This window comes from Amblyomma maculatum, chromosome 2 (genome assembly GCF_055883805.1).
Source record: "Amblyomma maculatum isolate TAMU_Amacu chromosome 2, ASM5588380v1, whole genome shotgun sequence".
Taxonomy (NCBI): Eukaryota; Metazoa; Arthropoda; class Arachnida; order Ixodida; family Ixodidae; genus Amblyomma; species Amblyomma maculatum.
In genome coordinates this window covers 38,325,309-38,346,252 of record NC_139345.1, presented here as the reverse complement: position 1 = coordinate 38,346,252, position 20,944 = coordinate 38,325,309, and the positions used below count along the sequence as shown (strand labels likewise).

At 42.8% G+C, this 20,944-nt stretch overlaps 1 protein-coding gene across 11 annotated transcripts in view; it reads right to left on the bottom strand.

Moving 5' to 3' along the window:
• The window catches only part of LOC146198406 (histone deacetylase 4-like), a 334,009-nt gene that overhangs the window by 9,886 nt on the left and 303,179 nt on the right, over positions 1-20,944 (bottom strand). For 9 of the 11 annotated variants that reach the window (XM_084593895.1, XM_084593900.1, XM_084593893.1 and 6 more), the window contains 13 exons: positions 19,135-19,257; positions 14,930-15,039; positions 10,466-10,588; positions 9,816-9,939; positions 8,291-8,459; positions 7,545-7,683; positions 7,016-7,289; positions 6,290-6,591; positions 5,628-5,677; positions 5,447-5,514; positions 4,724-4,878; positions 3,011-3,066; positions 2,340-2,427 (listed from right to left, as the gene is read on the bottom strand). In XM_084593895.1, the coding sequence (XP_084450021.1) occupies positions 2,340-2,427; positions 3,011-3,066; positions 4,724-4,878; positions 5,447-5,514; positions 5,628-5,677; positions 6,290-6,591; positions 7,016-7,289; positions 7,545-7,683; positions 8,291-8,459; positions 9,816-9,939; positions 10,466-10,588; positions 14,930-15,039; positions 19,135-19,257 (1,781 nt within the window). The remainder of the gene's footprint in view (positions 1-2,339; positions 2,428-3,010; positions 3,067-4,723; positions 4,879-5,446; positions 5,515-5,627; positions 5,678-6,289; positions 6,592-7,015; positions 7,290-7,544; positions 7,684-8,290; positions 8,460-9,815; positions 9,940-10,465; positions 10,589-14,929; positions 15,040-19,134; positions 19,258-20,944) is intronic. The other 2 variants (XM_084593892.1, XM_084593901.1) reach the window with 2 other exon arrangements.

Below are 20,944 nucleotides of genomic sequence, written 5' to 3'. Positions count from 1 at the left end.
GTCTTATTCATTTTCCCATCGTTAGACTTGTCGTCACGACACACCGCGTCTTATTCGAAAGCATCTGCCAAAATAATGCAGTGTGCTGAGATGTGGCCTCAAGTTTCCTTTATCCACATGTTCGCAGCGTCGCCAGCCATTGCACGGCTCTTTCCAGTGATTGCTTTGACAACGATTTTGTTACGTTCTTTAAAGCGGTGCAATCAACTGGAGCCAACGTGGAAGTTGGATCAGTTGAGAACAAAAGCAAGATCTTTTGCTTTCAGTTCAGTCATCGGAACAGAAACGGGAATGCTCGTTATCGAATTTCAAGGAACCGTTTGGACACCGCTGCTTCAAAATCTTCTTACGCAGCATTACGGACACGTCTGGTGCTGCGGGCACCAGGTCTATTCTCCACTTTAGCCCAAACGTCATCCTTGTCTTTCAAAACAGTGCTCAGAGCATTTTTGAAACCTTGTATGCTGCAGCAGCTCGGATTTCTTCTCACCTCTTTAAACTCCTAACAATTTCCAGTTTTATCAAAAAGGGAAGACTCTGCTGACTCGCAGCTGCCATTATGCAACACGAAGCTCCATGCGTGCAAACTTCTTGACAATGCTGGCACAATTACCGCAATGCATCAAAACCGCATATTGTCGTTGGCCCAACAAACGAATGCGTGAGTGGTGTCGGCTCTTCTATCCACTGTCGATGCTCCCTGGAAGCATTAACATTCCAAGTGTTGCCAGCCGCCATGAATGGAACAGCGGCTTTTCGATGAGCTATTGACACTCTCGTGGGAAAGCTAACCTCCAGAGATGTGTTGAGGGAAAGCAAGCTTCTCGAGCTGACCGCAATGTCCAAAGTTCGATCTTTAGGTTGTGACGGCTAATTTTTGTACTGTAAACATGTTTTGCTATACATTCACATTGTAGGTTCACAGTACACAGAAACAGTCTGATATAAAGGATAACTTGATCTACCCAAGTTTGATATAATTGGTTCAACTGTATAAGCAGAAATCAGTCCAAGGCTGAACATTCCCACCGTGAGAATGGTAACCTCAATGCGACTCCATTTTAAAGAAGAAGAAAAAAAGTTTTCACACATTTTCACAACAAGAAGCTTTGTCTACACCTTGGCTGCATGAAGCAGGTGGGTATAGCTGTGGTAAGCAGAATAAAGGAATGCTTGCAACAGTTTGAATGATGACTGATCAAGAACACAAAGTAATGTGCATGCCGCAGAAAAGATAAAAGGGATAAAAGAAATGAAGTTGCATGCAGAAGCTGGATAGCAATGAGATGTGGCAAATAAGAGCATCCGACAATTCAAATGCATAGCAAACTGGCAGATCCTTCAATATATGTGATGTCCCAGCTAAATATAACCAAGGTTTTAAGGAATACGGTGCATACATTGATTCCATCAAGCTAGCATTTACGTAAAGAAATATTGTTACCAGTGAAAACAGTACACTGTGCAATTAAAAAGACTTTCTCGTGACGGTGGCGCCGCTTTGAAACCCTGAGACGCGTCCTAGATAACAAAATCCGCCTTTCTCTGCAGTGCTCTCTTTGATGAAGCCCAGTGTACATACCTGGCAAATGATAGTAAGAGCTGGTCATGTGACAGCTTTTTCTGAAGGCTCAAAAATAATACAGCTGCATAAATTGCAGTGTGATGGAAACAATGTAGCTAGCTATCTTTTGATGCAATGTGCAACTTTTGTATTGACACCTTTTTTTACAACAAGCCAATGATTCAAATAATAGCTAATTAGTTGTCACTAATTAACCTAGGTGAACGAAAAAGATACTGGAGATTTGGATGAGTAAGCTTTTTCTGAAGGCTCAAAAATACAGCTGTGTAAATTGCAGTGTGAGGGAAACAATGTAGATAGCCATCTTTTTGAGGCAATGTGCAACTTATGTATCGGCACCTTTTTTTTTTACTCAAGCCAATGATTTAAAGAATAGCTAATTAGTTCTCACAAATTAACCAAAGTGAACGAAAAAGATACTGGAGATTAGGATGGGTGACCCAACAGCTCTGAATTGGTTTCACGAGGCTAGGGCTCACTGTATTTTAGAACCTTGGTTACATTTAGCTGGGACGCCCCGTTATATGTATTCTCACCGTCATTTATCCTCAGTTAACTTTCTCATGACTCTAGTCATAACTTGTGTGCTTCAGGAACCATGCTTGACTTGCCATTTGCATGTCACCTGTGTGCCGTCTCATGACTAACAAAGCTTTTGCAACCATTTTATGCGACAAACCTCCAAAGCTACCAAAAATACAGATTGCACCAAAAAATGGAATTGTGAGAAGAGAAAATGTCAAATGACACATACCCAGTCAACAACGAGGATCTTTTCCACTTTGAGTTTTTGTCGAAGCTGTTTCGCAGCAATGGCCACAGAATTAAAGAAGCAGAATCCCCTGAAAGACACACACAGTTACCATTAAATATTATTTGGACCAATTTCTGGTTATATATACAGCATTATAAATGTGCATCTTGATGCAGCAAGTGCAGTGCTTTTGTCTTAAAAGTTGTTGAAGCCTACTAAAGTAAATTTAGTACAGTGATTTAAGCTGCTAACATATCCAATAAGGCTTCCTACTGGAGGCCTGACTTGACAACATCTTAAATTATAATTTTGACGGACATTTTTTTTTTACTTCAGTTATTTAGGGTTTAATTCACTGCAAGATCGATGTCAAAGACTCACAGTTTATTTTATTGCACACACTTAGTTGCCATGCAGCAAAACGCAATGCAGGATGCCTAGCTATCTACTGTAATGATCATACTTTGCATTCAATGGAGATTCTTAACCAGTGCTTTCACAGTAAGCTTTCTTTGCTCCTTATGCGAAAGCCTTTAGAAGGACCTAGTGAGATTAAAGTCAAAGTTATTTCTGGGGCTTGCATTGCCTGTTTCTTCACAAAAATGTGCCAAGAAGTCTTACAAAGTGAAACACTGAAATTTGTTTATCAGTTTCTGTGCCCTATTACTCACATTGCCTGCTTGAACTCCGCATGATGACCAGGCGGACGAACCACGGCAAAACCATTCTGTGAACATAGAATAAAAAAAAAAAGATGTCAACACTAAAAAAAAAAAAAGGGTATTCTCCCATGTAGAGCAATAAAAGTTTCACATGAAATGAAGGCTAATGCAAACACAGAGGCATGCGCGCATACATACAAACAAAATAAATATCAACGTTGCTGAGCGGTGAGATTTAAGGGGGCACTGCAGACAACTACATTCAACCACTGTTCTCAGTACAGAAGTGATCCTTTAGATCTTTCTGAGTATGTTGATGCTTGTCTGGCAGTGATAGGCCCATTTATGACTCAGAAAATTGTATTTAAAAAATCTTACAACAACTTGATCCAGGCTCATGCTGTCCTTACCTTTATAAAAAGGACTGGCTGTTACCATTTTTAAGTGAATCGCGGCATTGCCTAGGCTCTGGGATCCACAGCAACAAGTCTGTGGCGATGCATGCACTTTAACTGTGAAATCAGCCGGTGATGGCGCCATCTGCATTTCATTTTGTGCTCTTTTCTAGCTTCTAAAGGCCCTCCTTTCACAGTGCACATTGTTTATTTTGTGATATAGAACTTGGTACCCTAACAGCGCAGGCCGATTTCCGTTTTTTCTCAATGCCTTTTTAACACATTTCATACATCACTTTTGTTTCCACCGAAAAGAAATATTTTTTTGCCTTAATAGTATAATCAGGCCTCAAAAAAGATAATGTTTCAGTATGGCAGTGAAAAATACCAGCGATTAACATTTTTTTGTAGGGATGTGAAACGTTTCAGACAAGGTGTCATAATTCTGATGGAAGTACCAGCATGAAAATGCCCCAACTTGTCAAGTAACCATGCATTCGAAAGATTGTAGAAATAATTTGTTTCGAAAGTGCACATTACGGTTGCAATTGCAAAAAATTATTTAACTACTGGTGCCAAAATATGTCCGCAAAAAAAATAGTGGACGATATTCTACCCTAGTCAATATTTTCAGATATATTACTTACTGCACTTGCTACATGGCTTTAAAAAAAGAAATGACACCTTATATACAACATGAATGGTATAAAATTAATTCAAAACAAAGAAATCGCCACTAGGTACAGCATTGAAAAACTGCGAGTTCCCTTTGTGCACAATTAAGCACACCCAAACTTTTGGACTGAACTAAAGATTGTTCTGTGTTTACTCTCAACCTACGAGCCCTGACTAGTTCCTGCAAAGCTTGTCCTGGGCCCCACATTACAGAGGGCTTGAGATCATTTCGACCACCTAGGGTTATTTAATGTGCACCGCCATCACACAGTACATGGGCGCTTGCTTTTCACCTCCATTGAAACGTGGCTGATAAGGCTGGGCTCGAACGCAGGTCTCCCGGCTCAGTAGTCAAACCCTGACCACTGAGCCACCATGGTGGGGCAGAAGATAAGTGTTAGCAGACACCTTAGACTACACACAGTAGGTATTTTATAGTTTTGAAAAACTAACTTAGCAAGGTTTGATTTGTTGCACCAATGGTACTAAGCTGAGGCCAGCCTGGCATCAGCCTGGCACCTGTTAGGAGATCTTAAAATAGAATCTGGCATAAACTTTATCAAATGAGCTTCAGTTGCAAATTTAATAGAACTAGTGTCACTGAGATGGCACATGCCGAGTCTTCCAAGAGTATGTGTGCAAGCGCAGTTACCTTGGCTTCACCCATGGCTACCTTGAGGGCAAGCTCAGTGACACAACCAGCGGCCATGCGTGCAGCGCTGGCCGTGTGCAGCTCATTCCAGGTGGTGTCCGAGTCCACACCAATGCCTCCGCATGGCAGCATCACAAAACTTTTGATTGGAAGCTCTGAAAAATGCCACAAGAGCATTAGAAGCCAAGAAACACTGCACACATTAGCGATGCGTTGTGGGTGTTGCAATGACACAATATCTTTCAACTGATTCAAAATATGTTAAGTACACTTTAGCAGTAAAGATGAAACTTTATAAGTGGAAAAGTGAGTAAAGTACACAAAAATGAATTCCAGACAATTGAGCAGCAGTCTCCAAGTCAGTTTGGTTGCACAGCACTCAGCCTGAATTTTGCATCCCCGGCTCACCGGTGTTAATGGGTTGTGAAGGAGACTATAGTGTACATCAACCATTCAGAGTTCTTGAAGGGAAAGCAATAATATCGCTATGCTTCACTATGCTTTTTACTACTCATTATTCAAACTGTCCCTTATATGCACGACTCAGTACCTTAACTAACAATATGAAACATTGTTGCTCTTAATAAAACTTTGCTTTGAAGAAATAAGCTGAGAATGTAAGTCACTTAAATGCGAAACCAAGCAAGAGCCTCAAGAGTTGTGCGAAAAAAATAATAAACAAGAATAACAATTACTAAACTAGGATTGATAAGAGGGACTTACCGAGTTTGCTCATTTCCAGTTTCTGCCTGTTGAGGGGATTGGTGCCAAACATGAAAGCGTAGCCCTCACTGCACATGAACAATGACAACAAAGGTAAAGTTTGGCCTTATTCTTATTACTACTAGGCTCTTGCACGCTAACACTGAGGTCAGGTACTCTCCAGCTACAAAAATGCACTTACTCGTGACATGACTGTATCTCCTCCAATGTGGCTTTCCGTGACCGGATCCTCTGTATTAAAAAGAAAAGAAAGCAGAACAGGTATTAGTAATTCATTATCTGCCTTTAGTACTCTTACGACGGTATGATCAGTGGACATACTTGTAGAAATATAGCTCCAAGCATCTAACATATTTGTAGGATGCCCATAAGGCATACTTGCAGCACAGTATAAACAGGAGAAATTTTTCTTTTAAAACCTCCTACCAGTGGCTAATCATGAAAAGAAGCACTCTTCGCTGCTCAGCCCAACTTAAAAAGTGGATATAACTACTTCCATTACAAAAAAATTGTAACACCATATTTTAAACATTTTGCCATATAAAACACATAGTAGAGACTTTCCTAAAATAGCAAAAAAAAAGAGCCTTTTTTTTTTTAAACCAAGAGGTGGAATCCACTTTAATGAAACAATTTTTCATCATGAGTACATTGGTGCACTGTGTTTGTGGTACCATGTACGTAATCCAGCTGTGATGAGTCTATGGCAAATGATTGTATAAGTTAATTTCTGGTCCAGCACATAAGTAGTGCATCAAATTGTTTGACAAAGCCCCGACCAAGAGAACTATATGCGTAAGACCACCAACCCAGCACTCAAAACTCTGTTTCCGATGCACGCACCTCACAGCGTGCCACCAGCCCCGTTTCCTGCAGTCGTGCCCAGATGCTCTGCAGTCTGCCGCCGTGCTCTGGGTGGCTGGTGTAGTCACCGCAGATACACTGATGCTTCAGCATGAGGCTGTCATAGGCCAGAGCAGTGGTCATCCGATGCGGGGGACTCCCATGGGGAGGAGGGGGGCTTCCCAGTTCCGACTGGTGCTGGGGGCTGCTGCTTCCGCCCGGAGGGCTGAGGCTCACTAGGGGGCTCGAGAGGGCACGGGACAGAGGCCGTGCACCGTGTTGGTGCCGAGTGAATGCAGAACCTGGGCAGTGAATGGAAGAATTTTACGCAGGTGTTGTGCTTGAGAATAAGATCACCACTCCATGCACCATGAGCAGTCCCCAGCTAAAGCCCCATTCATTTTTTGTGTACAGACATTACTGCACTCCCTTTGCGAAGATCAAAGCTGGAAAACGTGATCAACAGAGAATGATGAAAAATTGATCAGTCACCCCACTAGAAAAGCAGTGATGCACTTATTTCTTTAGTTATTTGTTTTAGTGTCCAAAATGTGCGAGTAACATGATGGGAGTGGGTATTAGCGCAGTAGGATATTTGCACGTAGTAGCAGGTGTTCCCAGTGCAAGATGCTGAGAGCTGCTAGGACTCTGCAGCCACTAAACGAATTAATGAAGCAAATGTAAAATAACTGAGGCAGCTTTCTTTGCAAGGGCAATATCACACACCTTCCATGCCAGCACCAAGGTGAAGTGAGTGTCGGTTGATTAGGTCACGCTGTCGCTGCTGTAGTTGCAGCAAAGTGGCAGGGGTGGGAGGAGGCGGTGTGCCTTCCGCTGCTGTGGAGGATGAGGCTGATGACCCCTTACGAGAGTCGGTCAGGTCGATGACCTCTGGCTGGTCTTTCATCTCCTGTGCCACGGCTGCCTCAGTCTCCTCTTCGACATGCTCCACCACCTGGCTCTTGCTGCCCGCTCGCGTCAGCACTGTCTGCCGAATGTGCTGAAAAGGATGTAGGGCAGTGAGGGTGGGATGCAAGAAGTCACAAGCCTAACTCTGATACAAACAATACAGCAGCAATGTGCAGAGAAGACATCAGACAAAGTCAAATGGCACTGCTGTTTCCAACAAAGCACCTTGCCTGCCACTGCTGCTCAATACATGAGGGCTTGATCCGTTAAGGACCTTATCAACTTTCACTGCTTAAAAGGACTAGCACTGCACTCCGTCCACAATGTACTTGTTCCCCATTCTCACCTGCTTGAGCAAGTTGTGCTGCTGCTGCTGTTGCTGCTCGAAGAGTTGTGCATTGAGCAGCACCCCCTGTGGCTGCAGCATGGGATGTCCAAGAGGCAGTGGCGCCGACTGTGTCCTGCCCAGAGGACGGTGGATGGTCCTGGGTCAAGCACACATGCTCATGGAACACTCTCAATATGTGCACTGTCTGTGGTTAGTTAACTTTGATTTTTTTTTTGCGTACCTGTTGCCCCCTTTTCATAAATACGAGAGAGAGCAACACAGACAGTGTTTGAAGGGATGCTGAGGAAAACTCCCATTGAATTACTGTTGTCAGTAAAAATTGATACAAATTTTGGCCACAGCTGGTCATCAGTCTAAGAGATGAAAAAAATGTGAAAAGTGAAGAATTTGCAAGTGTCCAAAATTATCTCTTTTATTCCGGATCCAGCAAAGTCCCACGCCTTCATCTAAATGCACGTGATGTATGCGAATTCTGGGCAGACAAACCCACAAGATCCTTGACAATAGCACTGGCACTACTGGCTAAAAGTGAAAAAAAAAAAAATTTATAAATAAATAAGGGGCAACTTTCCTGTTAATCTGCACCATACAGCTGTGCCTTTACATTATACAGTCACATTGCTTGGTTAGATTGACAAATGTATCCTATATATTTTCGGGATTGTAATGATGTGCAAGGACTCTGTTTGTCCTCATTTTATTTCTCACACTATCCCCAGTGCTTTGAAATAATCAGAACTAACCTGTGTAGGCGAGCCTGTGCCACCTGGGCATCGGTGATGACTGTACCCGGTGGTGGTGCGTACATGACCTGTAGCACATGTCCCGGTGCTGTGGGTGACTGTTCCAGGCCTTTCATCTGCTGCTGGATGTAGCCAGGACTAGTAGGAGGTGTGAACTCTCCATCTATCACTGGTCATGAAAGAGCAGGAACGCAATTGACCAGATGGGTTAGGACAAGCACCAGGGACAGTAAAAGCCACGTGAACACAGCAGGACAATGTGTCATTAAGCTAGGACCTGCATAATGCTATAACTGAGGCGCTAGCAAATTCAGCAGTTGCAGCTAGAGTAGAGCTGAGCTGAGTTGAGAACAGAGCTGTGTGCAGTTAAGGCACATGCTTCCCTATGAACACTGATGCAGAATCTATGCAGATGTATACATGATTGATTGTTCAAAGCTGAAAGGTACCAAAAATTTGTTCAAGTAACGAAGGGTATAAATTGAGAGGAGCAATTTAATATAAACTGCTCTAGAACACAAGGCATAGTGTTAGGGGTGTTCGAATATTTTAAAATTTTGAATAGCGAATCAAATAGCCATGTAGCTAATTATTCGAACGAATAAACAATGCATTTGGGAAATTATCTGAACCAAATTGAATATGTCGTGACCTTTTAAATACTTTTTGAGTAACTGGTATAAGGTTCGAATAAAGCTCGTCGTAGTGTTTGCCTTCGACGACTGCTCAAAAAAATGATCCACACCGACGCATACTGCAGCAATCAGTATATGCCGGATGAAGAGTTCAGTACCACCACTACACAGTCCATTCATGCGGCAGCATTCATAATGGTCATATGTTAGTCAAGTTTAGTTAAGTTTAGCAACCTATGCTTGATGCCCAACCTCAAAGGCTACGTCTCATATTTATTCTTTTTTGTCATCAATAATAAAACGAAATTTTTCTACACACATGGTTTAACACTCTCAAAGTTAACATACACAACTTGTGCTATGGCCTCTTAATGGAGTTTGGTGCTGAGACTTCTAACTGCTGTAGCTTTAAGCCCACAAGTTAGCACTGTATCGCTGCGCTACCATTAGTGCTTCAATATTTCATGCTATTGCTAGTTTTGTACAAATATCTGCAAAAGTAGTGAATATAGTAATGTATAGTCTGAATATTCTATTCATTGTTGCTATCACTATATGATTCGCATTCTACTTGGTAGGGGAGCTACACTATCTGTATTTGATTCGACTGCAGAAGTACACTCTGCACATTCAATTCAGTTCAGAAAAAGTACTGTTCGCGCATCACCCTTAATCAGCTTAAATACAAAAATTTCTAGTCAAGCAGTTTAAATTAATGAAGTTCCACTGTGTGTGTGTGAATGTGCTTGAATTTACACCCGAAAAACGCGACCAGTTGAAAATGAAATCTACAAGTGACTACGCTGACATTCCTGTGAGGCCTCTCCTATGATTCAGCCTTGCCACTTTATTCGATGAAAAAAAAAAAAAAGAGAAAGAAGCGAGCTTACCTGGCAGAGGTGAGCAGAAAGGCAGTGATGAGTGCAACACATGTGAGGTGAGGGGCATTCCCAGGCGTGCAGCTGCCATGGCCCGCACTTGGGCCTCAGATACCGAGTTGAGAATTTTGCCATCCTGAACGAGGGACAGTTATATGTACAGTTAGTGCCGGCAGAGAATAATAATAATCCTAATGCTGCATAAAAAGAACATTACTACAGTGCATGCTTAATTACCTTTTTGTGCAACAGCCATAATACAGTGCATGTTTCATTGAGATAAGCTTAAAATATAACATAGTTGGCACAAGCTTCTGAATTTTAGCACATGCCTATTATCACAATTCATGCTGTATGTTATCGGAAAAATGCATTATTTTCTTTACCAATCACAAACAACCTCCAGATTATTATGTGGCTCTTTGCCACAGAATCTTTATTTGGTGAACTCTTATTTCAATGAAAAACTGTGCATGTTATAATATAGAAACAGGTACAAATGCCTTCTGGTGGCTTCTCTGGATAAAAATTTCAAAGCATGCATATATTTACATCAAAAACTTAACTGACAGATAAGTATGCAAGCAAAAGTACACTTGAAAAAGAACGCTTAAAGTTTTGATCATGAAAGTCAGGCATGAAGAAGTAGCAAAAACACTCACAGCTGAGCTGGTGGCTACGGGGGGTCGCCCCAGGGAGATGTTGGGCATGGAGGGTGATGAGTAGAGCGCGAGATCACTGCTGCCACCCTGGCTCAGAGGATGGTAGGGAGAAGTGCCCGGCTCCTGGGACAGACATTGCACCGTAATAAATATAAGGTGCTGTCAAGAGCAAACCATAAAGTGACCGTGTGCATGATACAAAGGGATGCTTCGTATTGAAAGGGACCCTGTGAAATCATATACCTTTCCGTCTCATTCTAGGCACACATTTGTTGATAAGCACACCCTTGCGCAACGTTTAAAAAACAGAGGCTACAAAAAAAAAGGGTGTCAATCATTGCATCAAAATGAAGACTGCACCTTTCAGAATAGAAATCAAAGCGTTGATTGTCACAAAACAGTAACAGGTTGTGTGCTCTACACCTTTTCAGCTGATGTTAGCCCCTATGAGAGCCCACACACAAAGAGACAGATGAAACAAGTTAAAAGCAACCCTCTGCAATAGTCTGACCGAGATTGAGTAGCACTTGAGAAAGCTGGTCATCACGGCTGAGTGTGCTTGTGCCCAACAGTGTTACGATTCGAGGAGAGCGCTACATGGAATATCAGCGTAAGAGAACAAGGAGCAAGAAAAATTTAGTCTCATGTTTATTGATTAAACTTCATGTTCAGTTGATATCATTTTCCCTACGTGAAGCAGATGCTCTAATGCTGGACCATCACTCTGGCAAACTCTGTAGTTGATGTTACTCTGCACACACACTAAATTACCTAACACCACGTTAAACTACAATTATGTAAGAAAAACATAAAATAAGTTTTGCACAGAATATTCTATGTTAAGATGTCAAACATGGCTCAGCAGTGACTAAGACAAAAACTGTGCACCGGCAAGAGTAACCAGCAATAAGAATCAAATATCCGACTAGCATAAAAACAGCCAAAATATACTGTTGCAGTTTGTGAAAATTATAAGATCAGACCACATGCCAAAATGTTTCCTTGCTGAACAAAATGGTGTTCTCTCTCCAAAAAACATAATTCATGAATCGTACCCCTCAACAATGTCAAATGAGTTGCTAATAGTGCACTGAGGCCATAAGATTGAATCCAAAGAACTGGTGACAATCTTAGCATTTCGAGTGACTACATGAGAAATAGCAGTACCATTGTAGTTACGACAACAATTTGAGACCAGTGAACACAGCAAAACAAAGAAATTGATCTGCCTTAAGACAGGCTGGCAGCTTCTAAGTACAAGAAAAGTGTCTTGGCAGCACGGCCACGTTTTAAAGGCGCACTGTCTGGCAGCGATTGCTTCATGCCAGGAAGCTCCGCAAATATTCCAAGTTTTTGTGGGAAAGGTGCGCACGCACAAGTGGTGTTGGACAAAATAACCCCCGCGTTGTACGAGAATAGGTCTTGGCGTCGCTATGCTCCACAACGGTTGTTAACAGCAGGAACGAAGGAAAAGAAAAGCACGAAACTGGCCTTTCTTGTTGTCTCGCTTGACATGCGCGTGTGCTCCCAAAATAAAACCATGAATTTCAACAGAGAAAAAAAAATAACTGATTGGCTGGTTTCTAAAAACGGCCCCTCGCCTAACTAGACTTCTGGGCTCCATAAGTGCTCACACAGCAACAGACTTCTAAGCAAGTAGTGTCGCACAGTTGTATAGGTTCGTTGGTGTTACAGGGAATTAAAGAAGTAAAAATTCAAGGCGGCACTTAAACCACCTTATGTGCAGCAAGGCGAAGGGCTTTTGGTCACCCTGCTGGGATCCTGGAGCACCCAACTCCTTGAGAGAGTGTCCTTTCTCATCATTGACTATAATTATTTATCATTAACTACAACTATATGTCACTATATACCAGAACAACACTGATCCTGCATGATCTCACAGACAGATCTCACCCACATGAGATTTTCACCATGAGCCAGATAAGGCTTTCGCGTTAATGAACATTTCAGAGCAGAGCTGTACATAAGAAAGAACTTCGTTGCAGCTGGTTGCTCAGAAACAGCTAGTAGTGATTTGATGAGAGAAAGAATGCCACGTGCAATGTTGGGGTACTTCTTGTGTCTTCACAAAAGGAGTGAATGCACTTCATGCGATGTGGTCACAAAAACGTACTAATATGACGCGCAGCACACCATGGGCACATGACGTGCAGCACACCATAGGCACTCTTTCTGCATGTGACACTAGAGTGAAAAGTCGCACTCTTTAAACAGAAGTGATAGTAATCTACACTATGGTAAGCATTCCCTCCCTTCCATCATCGCATTCGTTAGAAATGACTAAACAGAATCATTTTCAAGGAGCTTAATATTCATGAAAAAAAAATTGTAATTTTGCTGCAATCTCAATCAACAAAGTTAACGAGAGGCAAAGAAGAAAACTGAACCACAGCTGACTGGTATAAGAAACATACAAAGAAAAGGATCATTAACTTGACATGCAAACCTGCTCGTTATCCAAGTAATGGTCAATCCAGGCTGAAATAAGTACTCAATAGGTACCATTTGTAGGTTGCTACTCTACATTTGCATCACATAACAATTCTAGATTCACAAATGCAACAGATCTTGAACTTATTTTGGCTACACACAAGTATCCAGACAACACCTGCATCACGTAAAATAGAACACATCAGAGAAGTCATTTTTCTTAACTCAAAAAGCTGTTTACACTGGTGCACATGACACTGTGACTTCTTATGCTTCGACTACGCAGGCTTGCTGAACTTATCCTAAGTTGAAGGTTATCTTTAAACACACGCCACAGGCCTTACCAAAATGTACCAAAAGAAAGAAGAGCTGGCAGCACTTCGCAATAACAGCACAAAATACTTGTTGACGAAAACAGAGTGAGCAATGATAGGTGGAGCAAGCAGTCCAGACAGCCCACAAACTTTGGTGCCATCACTAACATGTGCCGAGGTGTCCAGAGGCTTCCAGGTGCAATACACTGGCCTTTCTTTCATGTGTCTCCAAACAGCTGTCATCTAGAGCTAGACATGTGTTCGTTTATATTTGCAAAACTAGAAAATATAGGGAGGTGAGAGACAAGACAGAATATCTGTGTTTTCTTTCTTACCCATACCACATTCTAAACAGCTGTGCACACAAGCTTTTTACATAGCGTCCAGTGGGGTTCTAGTTTTGGAAAGCACTAAAGTCGAATGCGCTCACAAGAGCATTTTCCTTTCCTTCTCTCTTTCTTTTTTTTCTTGGCTTGAATTTTATCTCGTTTGTTTTCCTCCTTTTTTTTTTTTTTTCTTCTAACCCGTGCCACCTATATGCGAGCTCAGAGTGCAAGCAGCCACTACAGATGCGGCAGGGGGCACCTATATTTAGAAGCATCCCCCATGGTGCGTGCACCCCCTTCCAAGCTGGCACGTTATCTTTGGACTCGCCAAATATAAACAGAGTGCCTTTCCTTTCTTCTGCTGCCCCTCTTTCTGCGCCTCCCACAGCTCTGTTTTGTCATCCACTACGCATCCCAGTTTCATTCTTCCTTCAGATCTGCCTACCTTGGTCCTCTTTCAACTGACTCCTAATGCAACACAGGACGTGCAACTGAGAGTCAATAGCAGTCAGTAAAAGTGCAGCTGTGGTGCATGGATAAAGGTGGCACATAACAAAAAAAAGAAAATGAGGCACATAAAATTCTCAAGTGTGTCCGCTCGACAGCCTGTGACCTCAGCAGCTGTACATGCTTAAATGGTGCCACTAAACGGAGAACAAGACCTGAACAAAATAAAAAGCCTCCAAAAAATATTGGTTAGTAAGGTATGATCAAACGCTGGCCTGCTTTAGGAAGTGCACAATAAAAAGTATGTACAGTCATGGTAAAGTTGTACACAACACTTAGGCGATGGCGATAGCTCAGGAATAGTGCATTTCAACACCATCTAGCAACAGCTCTCTAGAATCGAGACATCGTGGTTGTGCCACATTTTATCCACATGCATGTGTCGCTATTGCTGTCGCTAGATGGCGTTTCGATGTAGTTTTTTCAAGCTCCACCACCGGTCGCATGTTGTATGCCACTTTTGCTCATGACTGTACATATAAAATAAAGGTGTGCGTACGCATCTGCGATAAAGGGTTCCCTAATTATTTGACAGATAGCTGGGAAGACAAACTGCAAACAGCGATATAAAAGCAGCACTGGTGACAAGTGCCAGAGAGGTAGGATGCTTAGTTGCCAACTCATTAAGCTGATGCTGAATACTGGTCATTGCCCAAACTATAGTCGGCAGTCACGCTGCTTGCGCAGGTTGCTTGCGCAGGAGTGGCAGCATATTTCTACACTAAAACGAACAATCAGACTTGCAGTACGTGTACTTGTAGCGATATTTGAGCAACTATATTTCACGTGCAACTTGTAAATCGAAGTGTGTCAGAAGCTTCAGAAGCTCATTCTTGCTTAGTGTCACACGTGAGGCCATCACTCACCTCCTGTATGGGTGTGCTACCGTTACTGGAATGCAGAGAAGAGTGCAAAGACAGCGACCCATTGGGCGGGGATCCTTCCGATGAGTCTGGTTTGCTTCCACTGCCGTCGACTATTGTTTTTTGCAAACAAAATCAACAAAAGATGATCAGCATTAGCCACTGTAGCTTTCCTTACATTGGGCTACCATTTTGCTTTTGCCTGCAAGACTGAAAGCTGTACCTTCCATAAATTTCAAAACTGCTTATTTACATGCAAGTGAAGAACTCCAGTAAAGAGATAAAAAGATACACTCGGCAGACACTGCAGGAAGTGGACCCCTTATGACACGAAAGGCAAAGGGACGGAATTATGATTTCACTTGAAAACTCAAATTTCCACATAGTCCCCATCGCAGATGCATGTATTTTAATTTGAATCCACAAAAATATCAAGTGGCTAGTTCAAGCATAAATGTCTGCCACTAGCACAGACTGCTTTTCCCAACTTTAGAAAGAAAACAATTTTGACCAACTTAAGAAAACAAAAGAAGAGAAAGCATCCATTTTCTAGGATGCTGAAGCATTAATATGCCCAGCTATCGATTTTGTTAAGAAATTTTGATATACCCCTGTAGGCATGATGTTACAATTTCTTCAGTGCAGGTCGCTGCAAAATAGGTTCAGGATGAAACTAACTTCATTAGGTGCTCCCATAGCATTCTTTAAAACCAGCATGCGAAGAATTTTCTAATTTGCATTATTTGTTCATAACACCAACAGGTAGTGTCCTGATGCAGAAATGCCAAATCCTGATTCAATATACAGCAGTGACATGCATATGCCCGAGTTCATCCATCATCAGAAGCCAAAGAAAATGCAACACAAGATCACTTTGGCAATAAAGAGTCCACTGCGCTTCCTTTGAATAATTTTTAAATTTGTGCAAGGTGTGTGAAGTCAGACATTATACTTCGCAGTGAATCCTAGCGATATGTATTTGCACATTGCAACAAATCACACTCTGGCTTTTCTAGCCCCTGGTGTCACTCAGGTAAGCACACACTTTCAAAATGCAAGTATTAGTCACTTAAGTGAGCATATGAAACATGCACTGTGAGTCTCATTCACCATGCCGTGCCTGCCTAATCACACTTCAGCATCAAAGGTTACTTAGTGTAACAGACAAAAACGACTGTACGCATGCATTCGAAAAACTGCATTGTGCTACTTCCAGCAAACACATGCCAGCAGCATTCAGTCTGATGCCAAGTCCAATGGCAGCTCAATGAAATAGCTGCCAAACAACGAAAAGCTGTCATATACTCTAAATCCATGGTCAACACACACCCGTGATAGCTTGTGGCAGTAGCGATATGCACAGCAGCACAGCACACTGTGTATATAGCTATATTGGCTGCCCTTGGAATTATCTTGTGCAATACTTTCTTAAGCCAATATTATACACGGATCTCATAGACAATTCATCTAGCTGATAGCTAGTGCCAGTGAGGCATGGGTGGCTGGAAGTTAGCACAGTGAGAGAGGCAAAGAAGGAAAGTGGAGGATGGAATGAAGGAAGCACTTGCTCCAGTAAGAAAACAACATTAATGACTGTTCTGACCTGCACTTTGGTATGCAATTACATAACAAAAAAAAAAAAAAAATCCTTGTCTCGCTGTTTGCTGCCAACACAAACAAGTCCAGAGTTGAATGGTGCATTATTTGTATTGGTATAGTGCACAGTGCCTAAATTCAGCATGTAGTTTGTCCATGCAGAGAAAAAAGATGCCTGCCATGAAAAACATATAGATGTTTCTGTTATAAAATCTGATTGGTTGTAAACTTGAGTGTGTGTACTTAAGCATACATATGCATGTACCTGGAAGTATACCTGAAGCTCAAGGTGAACAGGGATAAATATGCTAATGCCTGGGAATTCTATTTTCGTATTTCTTTCAGTACTTTCAACACACTTTACAGTTGAATCCCGCCACAACGAATACCGCCACAACGAAATTTCCGCGACAACGAATAATTTTTTATTCCCCGCGAGTATCCTATAAGAACTAATGGCCTAAATTTCTCTGCACAACGAACCATTTTTGCAGAGCGTTTCCGCTTCAACGAAATTTTCGCGTTCAAAATCGAAACCGAAACTAGTTTTATTGGCGAGAAGTCCAAGTCAAATCCAAAGCCACATTAAGCATGAAATCACGTGATTGCAGTTCCGCCATTTTGGCTTTGTGTCGTGGTCGCGTTGTTCACTCGCTGCCTTTCTCTTCGACAACGACGAGTTTTCATCCGCAGGACACGATGGCAACGCAAGTGAAAAAACGCAAAACTCTTTCCCTTGAGCAAAAAGCTCAAATAATCGCCCAAGCAGAAAGCGGAAGGAAGAAAGCGGCAATTGCTGAAGACTTCGGAATTCCTGCAAGTTCGCTGTCAACGATTCTAGGCAATAAGGACAGCGTGAGAATGGCACTTGCTTCAGGCACATCCTCGAAGCACAAAAAGGTGACGCGGCCCCTCCATGAAGAGTTGGACAAAGCAGTGCATGCGTGGTTTGTGGAAGCACGAGCCAGCAACGTCCCCCTGTCCGGAAGCATCGTCCAGCAGAAAGCCTTGAACTATGCATGCCTACTTGGCATTGATGATTTTAAAGCCAGCATTGGCTGGCTAAACCGTTTCAAGGCCCGCCATAACATCGTTGGAAAAGTGTTGTGCGGCGAGTCAATGTCAGCAGACGTGGACGGAGCAGCTGCTTGGAAGGCGAGTAACATGGCCGGAATTTTATGCAACTTCGCGCCTGCAGACATTTACAACGCCGACGAGACCGGGCTATTCTACGAGATGTTGCCGGCTAGGACGCTCGACTTCAAGGGGCAGCGCTGTCACGGCGGCAAACACAGCAAAAAACGCATCACAGTGCTGCTTTGCACAAACATGGATGGCTCGGACAAGCGTCCGCCGTTAGTCATAGGCAAAAGTGCCAAGCCGCGCTGTTTTAAGGGAACTCGTAGCCTACCTGTGCAGTACAAGGCGAACAACAAGTCATGGATGACCCGCGCTATTTTCACCGAGTGGATGATGGCATTCGACCGCGACATGAACCGGCAGGGCCGTAAAGTTTGCTTGCTTTTGGACAATTGTTCAGTGCATCACTCCGACGAAGTCAAGCTCACTAACACGGAGCTGAGGTTTTTCCCTCCCAATTGCACGTCTGTCTTACAGCCTCTCGATCAGGGCGTGATTCTTAGCCTGAAGCGCGCTTACCGCGGGAGGTTAATTCAGCGGCTGCTTTCTAACACTGAAACCGGCCGAGACACGAAGGTGGACTTGTACGTGGCACTGCAGATTATGTCTGCTGCCTGGAGCACACTGGGGCGCTCAGTAATTGTGAACTGTTTCAGGCACGCCGGATTTGCCGAAGGTCGACCCGTACACTCTGCTGGCCTAACACCAGGCGTTACAGACGACGACGAAGAGGCGTCACCGGCTCCGGGGATCGCGGCCGCCTGGAAAACGCTGGGAGAAATAGGAACCGTGCCGCCTAATCTCGAGCTCGGCGAATACATCGGCGCTGACGCTTGTGTTGTTGTTCACGAAGATGTGAGTGATGAGCAGATCATAAAAGCTGCCCGGAATGATAAGGACTCTTCCGATGAAGAAGACGACGACGTACAGGAAGCGCCGGCTGCGGCAACCGCCGTACAGGTGATGGACGCTTTTGATGTCATCAGGAATTTCGTTGCTGTCCGAGACGACGATGTTGCAATGGGTTTGCTGACCGAGTGCGAAAATCGCGTGACGGCGTTGCTCGCCGTGAAGCGTAAGCAAACCAAGCTTACAGATTTTTGGCATTAAACGCCTTTGCTGCTGCTTGGGCAATTCTTTCTGCGTTTCACGTCAAATTTTTGCGATAACGAAGTTCCGCGAGAACGAATTTTTTTTCGTGCACCGTGAATTTCGTTATAGCGGGATTCAACTGTATTCCCAACTAATCTAACAGAGTGCCGCTATATCTAAGACCCCACTGTGGGACTCTGAGGTCCCAAGCTTGTGTTGACAGGTATGTACATTGCAAAAGTGCGAGAATTAAGGCCTCGGAAAACTAGGAGGTCAGAGAAAGCTAGAGTGTACAGTAAAGAAAAAAGACAAAAATAGGTAAGCAAAGGAAGAGAGAATGAGGAAACGGGCAGCAAGGTCAGCGCCCGTTGCTTGCATACTTGTAAGCGGCCGCCGCTTCAAAGGGATGGGCCCTTTGTCCTTGCGCCTCAGAAGCGGGCTGCTGCGCCTCTCAATTACTTTTTGCTTCAGCGCAGAGCGCACTTTAAGGTTTGGTTCCGACGCTGGAAGGGGACAGAGAAGGCACACACATGCTTGCTTGGAAAACATGCTCGCAGGGGTCAAGCAAGCTAGGCCTGCAGTTAGGTACCTGGACTAATTAAGGTACCAAGGCAACCCCACTCACCTAAAAAGCAAGGCTTAAGGCAAGGCTGCAAACACCTGTTGTAGGTACCATTTAGTGAGCCAGATCAGAGCTCGTGTAATGACACAATCTGACCAAGCTGCATGTTGCTGCTCACTCCTGGCATTAAAACAGTGGGTTCGGTTGCCTTCACGATAAACGTTTCTGGCTGTAACCAATTTAGGACTAAAAATACTAGTGTGCCAACAAAATACTGACTCTAATTTCAATACTTATGCTTTTGCACACTACAACAGTGTGCTATTGCAGCTAAAACATCATGGTTGAATGCACATTAACCTAAATTTAATTGTCATTCATTGGCACAGGCTGAAAGGTAGCTTAAAGGAGGAGCGTTCAAAGTATGAGAAAAAAATTAATGGAACATTCAGAAACTTTAGGCCAATGCTGATTCACTCAAGTTTAGTAGAAATATTGATGTGTGTGTACGCATCTTAATCAATGTGACAGTGATAGGGCATTCATATGGCCCACTACAATCTAAATGTAGACACTTCTCAGTGACAACACCAGCAGCCGGTAAAAGTTTAATCTATGTAGCAATGGTACTCTTTACTGGCACCAATATCAGAACAGGAAAGCAATATGCTGGGACATTTAAAAACAGCAAGTGCTGCAGCATCTCTTACCTCAAAAGTAGGTTATGTGTTTACAAAGCAAGCTAACATACAAAGCAACACTGCTGCCTTCACCATCTGTTATCAACATTTTAAGGAGATATCAAGAGATTGTGCGAAGACACCAAATAAAGTAATAGCATTTTGGCACTTTAATGAAGTGTTCAAATTGTTCTTCCTACAACAAGTACCTCCAGGTGAAGATAGTGACACTACTGCTTCTTGTATAGATAAGAGGATGATAGTTTATCAAACTGGTGAGATAAGCACTGCCCCCTGTCTACATAGAAATATGCTGGATTCAATCTAATGCCATAATCATGTAGCAGCAGATGTACAGGTGATGCAGAGCATGAGTAAAACAAGTGAAATTACTGGTAGTCAATTCACCCATATTGTTAGTACAATAAAGAGTACAATCATTCCGACATGGGGCATGTTGAGTTCGAAGTGATAAAATCATGCCTCTTCCATTAGATGGGCAACTCCCAGCACAATTCCTAAGAAGACGTACTTCGCTGAAGGTTCTATTCTACAGGCGAAACAGACTGTTGCGCCAAAAACAAAAGAAAAAAGCGCACATTATAACTTCCCATCTATATTTTACTACAAATCTGGAACTTGCAACAGACTTAACAACTGATTTTAATGATGGAACAAGTTAACTGTCAAAACTTTTGCACTGGTTACTTCAGTCTCACATAATAAGGTTACATAAACATTTCGGATGTCCCTGATGATTCGAGTGTCATTGAGAGAATTAGAGCTGCCTCCTCAATGTCAAAATTCATCATGTATTAAACTTAAAGGTGTGCAATGCCTTGCAAAGGCAGCATTCATTTTAAAGCTCATCAAATGACAAGATTAATGGTAAAATCCAACAAAGAAATCTTCCGTGCAGAAGGCTGCATACAGAAAGATTGAATCAGG